At 45.8% G+C, this 7774-nt stretch overlaps 1 protein-coding gene across 1 annotated transcript; it reads left to right on the top strand.

Moving 5' to 3' along the window:
* Positions 1-669: 669 nt before the first annotated feature.
* Positions 670-4670, top strand: RFNG (RFNG O-fucosylpeptide 3-beta-N-acetylglucosaminyltransferase; the record flags this gene model as incomplete). Its single annotated transcript, XM_010074785.1, has 7 exons — positions 670-718; positions 1227-1329; positions 1702-1855; positions 2424-2512; positions 2603-2768; positions 4118-4203; positions 4432-4670. Coding segments are annotated over 7 exons (714 nt in total), but the record flags the coding sequence as incomplete, so codon positions are not given.
* Positions 4671-7774: the final 3104 nt, after the last annotated feature.

Here is a 7774-nt window from a genome sequence, read left to right as displayed (position 1 = left end):
CGGCGGCGGGGGAAGGCCGGCTGCTCGGTGTCGGTGAAGCTGGGCCGGGGTCCCACGCAGAAGCCGTTTGCTGGCTTTTGTTACGACGGGAAAGTACCGCACGGCAGCGACGGACCCCAGGTGCTGGGGCTCCCAAGCCGGTATTTTGCACCGAGTTCTTCAGCAGCTTGAGTTTCCCCCTAGAACAGCGCAGAACTTGTTCCCTTGTTTGGGAACTTCAGTCCGTTCAAGCGTATTAACGCAATTTTGTCCCGCAGCTGGGACAGGGCAGCGCTGCCACCTGGCACTTTCCACCCTGAGTTTCATTCTTCCCTTTTAGCTTAACAGCTGTGGGTGACTCCTAGCCAGAGAGAGGGGGTGAAATGGCAGGAGGAGGCACCAAAAAAGATAGTCCTTCCTAGTTTTCTGTACCCTGAGACGAGGGGAGTAGAATCTTGGATGCTTTACTGAAATAAGGCTCTTCTGGTTTGCAATGCAAAAACTTATCAAATACGGCAAGGGCTGAAGCTGCCGGGGTTCTCCCCACCCCACTGCCAATGGCTACTGTGAAATAAACTAAGACGACAAAACATTCAGAATTCTGACTGCAACTGAGCAAAGTTGAAATTAGTTTCTGAATTTCTCAAATGTGTACACATCTTTCTCCCAACCCATCTTTGTCTCCCACAGACATTTATATTCACAGACTGGGAGGATCAGGAGCTACGCCTGAAAGCAGGTGAGCTGTGTAGTGCAGGCGTGTTGTCCGAGTTCATTCCCGTCATGCTTTCCCTAGAAGTCCGTATGTCACGCTGTACAGCAACTGGAGAAGCTAAGATGCAGGAAATGGAGGAAACTTCCCCTTTCACAGGAGAATATGAAGTTCCTACTTAACACCTGGACAGGATGCCTGGAACTTTGTGAATACTGTGTTCACCTTTGCACCCACTTCCTTCCTCTTAGTAAGCTTAAGTCTCTCCGGTCCAAAGTTACATTAGGTATTTCCTTTGCACACAGTCTCGTGGCACTATTTATATACCAGCACTCGCACATTTTTATGTGCTCTACAGCTTGCGTGCCCTATGCATAACCCACGGGCCCTGCCCGTCCTGCAGTTTGCTCTCCATGTGTGCACCATACGCACTTCAGACGTGCAGTAGTAGTGCCAAATGTGCGCTGCTTTTGCAGTCTTTTTTTCGACTACACATGCTTCTCAAACCTGAAAGGGACGATCTTTATTTTTCTAGGGGATCATATGATCAACACCAACTGTTCCGCTGTCCATACCCGGCAAGCTCTCTGCTGCAAGATGTCTGTGGAATATGATAAATTCCTGGAATCTGGGCAAAAGTAGGTGACACACATTGTTGTGACTGACTTTGTTTCTTCCAGTTCTGTGTTCACAGGAAACTTGAGTAACTCAAACTGCTCCAGTGAGGAATGCAGTACTATCTGAAATCTGGTGATGAGCGTAAGGAAGGGAGCACAGCATGAAGCAGTGTTTATAGAGAAGCATCACCTGAAAGGTGGAAAGGGTGATAATCTAAAGGAGGTTATAAATTTCAGCCTCTTCACAGAATTAGGATCTGTGGGTTCCAAATTCTGTAATTAAGGACAGTGGGAAATGCCTTCTGCTCCAAGCCTGAAAGAGTAAGACGCAGTTCTAAAACTGTAACTCAATTGTCACTGCTCTGCAGTAACTTTATTTTGTTTTGTTTGAAGGTGGTTTTGCCATGTGGACGATGACAACTATGTGAACCCTCGGACTCTCCTGCGTCTCTTATCTGCCTTCTCACACAGCCAGGATGTCTACGTGGGGCGACCGAGCCTGGACCATCCCATTGAAGCAGCTGACCACGTCCAAAGTGATGGATCAGTAAGCAAACTTTGCAGTTAGTCTGAGAGACATCCTGACCTTCTAAGCTTCTACAATCTTGAGAGTTCACGGAATTCCCCCACAAAAACACGTGATTTAATCTACAAGCAATGAACCTGGCGCTGGTCATTTTCAGAGACAGGGTTCTGGGTTAAATGAACCTTTGATCTGACCTCATATCCATATGTAGAATAGAGTTTGTCTCCTGGGTGGGTCGTATGTTGGTGATCTCCCTCACACTGAGGTGAGTAGGGCCTTTGGCTAGAATGACCAGGGGACAGATGGAATTGGGTTGGAGCGGGACTGTAGTTTCCCACTTCGTGTGTGCTGCCTCAGTTGTGCTACCTTGATGGTTCACCTGCTGCCAGTTCCAGGATAGAGTTTCCTTTGAGAGGACAGCTAGCTGGGCTTTCAGCAGCCTAAAGAAATAGGAATTAATCTGTAGTCTTGCTCCGACTCACATGCAGTGTGTGGTATCCCATAGAACCTCAAGTTCCCTTCCCTGCCCAGCCAAATGGAAAAAGGTGATTATCAGTAACTACTCTGTGTTTTTCTTGTTGCTCTTCAGAAGACAACCGTGAAATTCTGGTTTGCCACAGGTGGAGCAGGGTTCTGTATCAGCAGAGGTCTTGCCCTGAAGATGAGTCCCTGGGCCAGGTAAACGCTGTTCCTAGCTCAGCTCCATCAATATGTGTTTGGTAGGCTTTAAAACGTATTTCATCTTGTCTCCGATGTGCTGTCTCACAGCCTGGGTAATTTCATCAGTACTGCAGAACGAGTGCGTCTCCCAGATGACTGCACTATTGGGTACATCATTGAAGGGCTGCTGGAGGTGAAGCTGCTGCACAGTTCATTGTTCCATTCCCATCTGGAAAATCTGCAGAGACTACAAGGCGAGTCTGTGCTGCAGCAGGTAGGGCTTAGCCTCATGTCCTGTTCTTATAATTATACCTCAGTCTGATCAGAAAGAGTATTTTCCATAGATGTAGCGCTCTTCAGCAAAGAAGGATGTCTGCAGACTTCCTCAGAGCTGTGTCCTGTCCAATTCCTTTCTTTAGGTAAAAAGCACCCAAGCCAGTTAGGTCATATAGCTGTCCCCTCCTTCATGAAGCCTAAATACAGTGTTCCCCATCTCCTTCTAAGCTCTGACTTTCTGTGAGTCACAGTAGCAGCAAGTGTGGAAGGAGGCAATATTTTGTTTGCCTGCCATGTAAGAAAGTATGTCTTTGACAAAGTCGCAGTCTTAGTTCAAGTTCATGCTGTTCAGAAATACTGGTGTTGCAGCTGTAACAAGGACCTCTTCAATAACTGAGACACAGTTAAATGATCATTTTTAAGAATAACTTTTCTGAATCTCAAAAACTTAAGCAATGTTTCTTAGGAAAAATCAAGTAGTTTTTTAATTGCTGGGATACCTTTTTGTTCATGGGCAGTAGATGGAGCTAGAAGGCTATCCAGAAACTTTGCCTCTTACTGTTCAGCACCATGAAAAAAACGAGAGTGTGGTTTTGCCCCTACAAACTGCTTGGTTATATTTTCCTGGCAATTGTATCAGGCAGAAGAAATGTACACTTGGAGCCAAAGTCCAGCATGATGTAATCTCCTTCACGTTAGTGAATTTAACTGTAGGCTGAATACAGCCTTTTATTGGTGATGATTGTTTCCCTGAGACTGTAACAGCTAACGCAAAATCCAGGAAATTTACAATTAGAAAGAAAATACAAGTCTTCTTGTACCCGGCACCTGAAAAGTTCTTAATGCAGTGCTTGTGTGTAGGAATTGGCATTCCAGAGATCTAAATTTTGTTGCCAGTTTTGTCACAGGGCAGTCCTTTGCGTGCCATTTAACATCTGAATGTTTCTGTTTTCCCTCTGTGCTAAGATGCTACTACTGCAGACTTCAGGCAGTGTCTGGTGAGGATGAGCGTGTGCTGTTTAGTGAAGGTACAGACATTAGCAGGATTAATGCCCGTACAAAGCTTACAGTTGTCACTCATCTTGTCCTTCAGGGCAATATATCTTCCAGGTCCTTTGTTTATTCTCCGGTGTTGCCTTTAGACGAGCAGTGGTCCATTTGATAGCTACCACTCAGTGCCAGTATTGCTTATGTCAAAACTAACCACTGTTTTTCAGATGTAATCCACCATTCAGATCAGACAGGATCCTTGGAGCCTTTCTTCATAGCTCATGAATAATCCTGCTATCCCCACTCTGGTTTTCTGCATTAGTGTTGCCATTTCTGAATATTGATTTGCTTTTACAGGTAACCTTGAGTTATGGGGACCCTGAGAACAAACACAATGTTGTGAGTGTGGGAGGAGTGTTTGGCCTTCAGCAAGATCCAACCCGGTGAGTGTCCACTTCTAAAACGAGATCTCCCTGCCTCGTTCATGTCTATCAGCTGTAAGATGATTAAACCCACTAATGGGGCTGTTTTCTCATGTCAGTTCTTGTCACCGTGCCGGAGGCAGACAGACCCACCCTTTCTGCCCTATTAGACTGCTGCACATTAAATACTAGTACGTTCCTTGTATGGAGAATTCCAATCTGATATCTTCTTTTTTTTTTTCTTCATAGATTTAAATCTGTCCATTGTCTGCTCTATCCGGACACTATTTGGTGCCCTGCTAAGAAGATGTCATAACTCTTGACCAGTCATTGACACTTCTGTCTTACCTAGTTGGTGTAAGACAGGAGTTGTGGTGGACTCTTTTGGGTTTGTGGTTTTTTTTTCTTCTTCTGGGAGACAGCCAGAGGGATCTACAAAGGAGACAGACGGACTCTTGTTTACAAAAGCAAGAAGGTGTGGTTTGTTCAGCTGCAGCCTGGGACATTCCAAGAAGAATCCTTGTTCTTTTGTCCAGTGGTTCTTCGTATAATGACAACAGTCCTATGTTTCCTCTGATGTCATGCGAATCTGTGCTTGGACACATCCTAGGCAAATGCAGTGCTTGGAATGATCGCGTTGTAGTACTGTCAGGGGCTTTCAGAGGCCATTGTCTTGAAGCTGGAGTGCTATAGGAGACTGTAGTCCCCATAGTGACAAGAGAGGGCAAGTTTTCCCATTACTTTCTTGGGAACAGAATTATTTAAGAGCTGCTGTGACCTGCCATATTAAAACTCCACCTCTGGGCCAGAACAGGGTCTGTTTGTGAACACCAGAAATCCTGGAGTCGCCAGGGTAAACCAGGCTGAAAACCTTTGTCATGGGACAAACCTGTGTAAGGGTGAGCTTACTCAGGGCTGGATAAGAGCTGCTTACAGCGCACATTCTTCCCTGTAGTCCGCCTGTACCTCCCATGGAGGTGATTGTCAGACTTGGCTCTCTTACCAGTCGAATTGCAGTGGTTGTTGATGATGATGGTGGTCTGCCAGGTCCAAGACTATTCCCTTGATATTTGATACTAAAAAAATATTTGCCAGACGAGACGGTAATCATTTCTCCTGCTTTGCCCACAGGAGGTTGTATGAGCCAGAGCCTGCTCCCTGGCTGATGAAACACGCCCTTGTTTCTGAAGTTGTGCTGGATCTGTTGCTGTCTGTGAGGGAGGAGTGCGAGATAGCTGTAATGCCTTCAGGAGGTTTTGATGGTATCATTTGAGGACCTTTAATTGTATGACTGTGGTTACTCCAGCTTCTTGAGATAATCTTTTGATTACCTTAAGGTCTAGATCAGTGTTTATTTTTCTTCTGCTTCTTAATGTTTCAATAAATAGTTCATGCAATCACTAAGAGGAGACTGCTCACTCACAGAAAGGCAGTTCAGTGCTGTAGCAGTATCAACTGCTGCTGCTTTTTAAATAAAGTAAGCTTAGTTTTGAAAGTGGAAGAAGTGAGGCTCCATATGTTTACTTTTCTATTAGCCCAGGCTTTGGCAATGTGCAATCCCTACTCGACATGAAGAGCAGCATAAAAAATTACTTTGCAAGCCCACTGTTTATTCTCACAAATTCTTCACAAAATGCTTTCTGGTTTAGTAATAGTAGGAGGCTGAATTAAGGGGATAATAATAAAATGACATTGTATAGCCTGGAACTATGATTAAGGGCTAGAAGGTAGACCTAGCAAAAGTTTCAGATTTCTGAACAGCTGTGCTGTGGACTTTAGCTAGTTGCTCAACTTCCTGCCCTTTGAAAGGCAGTATCATGTCAGCAGACACCTGCAGCGTATTCACGTATGAAACTTAGCAGAGGTGTCAGCCTCCAGAAATACAGTGTTCCTGCACTCTAATCACAAACCTTTCAACATTTTCCTGGGACGTTGTCCTCAATTCCACTGAGGAGCAAACAAGCTGACTGCTACTTGCTACTGTCCAGCAGCTTATTCTTAAAATTTCTCCTTTCCTTCATGTCTACTGAGGTAACCGTGAGGTATGGGAATAAGAATGCTGCAGGGAATCGGATCAAAGCCCAGGTCGCACAGTGGCCGTTTCAAAACGGGTGTACCTGTAACGCTGACAGCCTGGTGGAAAAAGGAGAGGAGGACTTCTGCAATAGTAGGTTGTGACACATTCTACCTCTCTTACCTCTCTTAGGTCTTCTGCTCAATAGAACTGAGGCATCCTATGGTTTAATGATTTGTCATTAATAGCTCTGGAGATTCCTCCTGGTATCTGTATAAATATATATATTTTTTTTAAACACTTAGTAGGTTCTTGTTTTCAACCTCCTGTAGCAGAAAGCTGTGAAACTTCTTGAGCTCTTGATGAGATTTTGTCTTCAAATGCTGATTCTGAACTCTTCTGGTGGAGCTTTTCTTCCACTGGTAGCAGCCTCTTGTAAGGTATCACAGACAGCACGGACTAGGTAGTGATTATGTGGCAAAGTGCAGTTCAAAAATGATAACACTTCATATGGATGGCAGCAGAACCGAGCAGGAGAAGTTTCTCCTTGTAGTCCCTGGTCCCTCTGAGCTAGTGCTCCAAAGAGGCAGTATCCTCTGAGCTGGCAGGGTGTTTATTAACCTGAAAAAGGGCCACATTCTCCTGCACAGCCATACAGAACTGTTCCATGTGTTCAGGCTTCTTCTAAGGTTTCTTGTGTTGACGATACAGTCGGCTGTGTGGATACAGCAGGATGCAGCTTTTTAATCAAACTACTGTCTCACACAAAGTCATTCTACAAAATAAATATTTAAATACATCTAAGGCTGTGCTTTGTCATGTTTCTTGACATGTTCTCTACATGGAAAATGGACCATAAACCCTATAATCCAGAAAACTACAGCCTCATGCAGGTTGTTGTGATGCCAAATGGCCAAAAAGCATGCAAGTGGAAAGACTTGGATGTGCACTGGAAGAAATAGGGATGAGATGAATCCTTGCAGATGATAGATTAACAGAGTAAAACAATTGAAATAAGGAGTAAGTTAGCTGTTGTAAACTTGTCTTACTTTCCTATTCTGTTTGTGCACTTACTAATATGCCACAGCAACTCTCTATCAGAAAGCAACGTCTGCAGGGGCTGGTATTACAGACAGAGCTGGCAGCAGGGTAGGTAACTCCCCACGCTGCTCCGCTGATCCCAGCGCCAGCTCCGCGGGTCAGGAGGTGCAAGTGCCGCGCTTACTGTCGCGGGAGGTGAACGGTGGTGCAGCAGCTTGTCTCTGACCTCGTACCGAGCTCTGGGCCGTTTTTCTCGTGTGTTTCCCTCACATTGCTGTTGTCACACAGGTGCTGCAGCAGAAACATCCCGAGGTCTCCAGGCAAGCGGAGCCCGTGGACGTGCAGCTGGTTTTCTAGGGAATGACCGTGAGACGGGGGCTGCCCGCGAGCTTCGGGGGGCAGAGTAGGCAGGGCTGCTCACCGGCTCCTGCTCTTCCTGTGCTCGCTCGCTGCGACACCTCAGTGACAATCGGAGCCAACAAAATGAATCTCTGCGCGCCGGCCTCCTGCTGGGCGAGCCCAGAATGGGCTCCTGGC

The sequence above is a fragment of the Pterocles gutturalis genome, unplaced genomic scaffold, assembly GCF_000699245.1.
Source record: "Pterocles gutturalis isolate BGI_N339 unplaced genomic scaffold, ASM69924v1 scaffold42487, whole genome shotgun sequence".
Classification (NCBI taxonomy): Eukaryota; Metazoa; Chordata; class Aves; order Pterocliformes; family Pteroclidae; genus Pterocles; species Pterocles gutturalis.
This window is presented reverse-complemented; position numbering and strand designations above follow the sequence as displayed.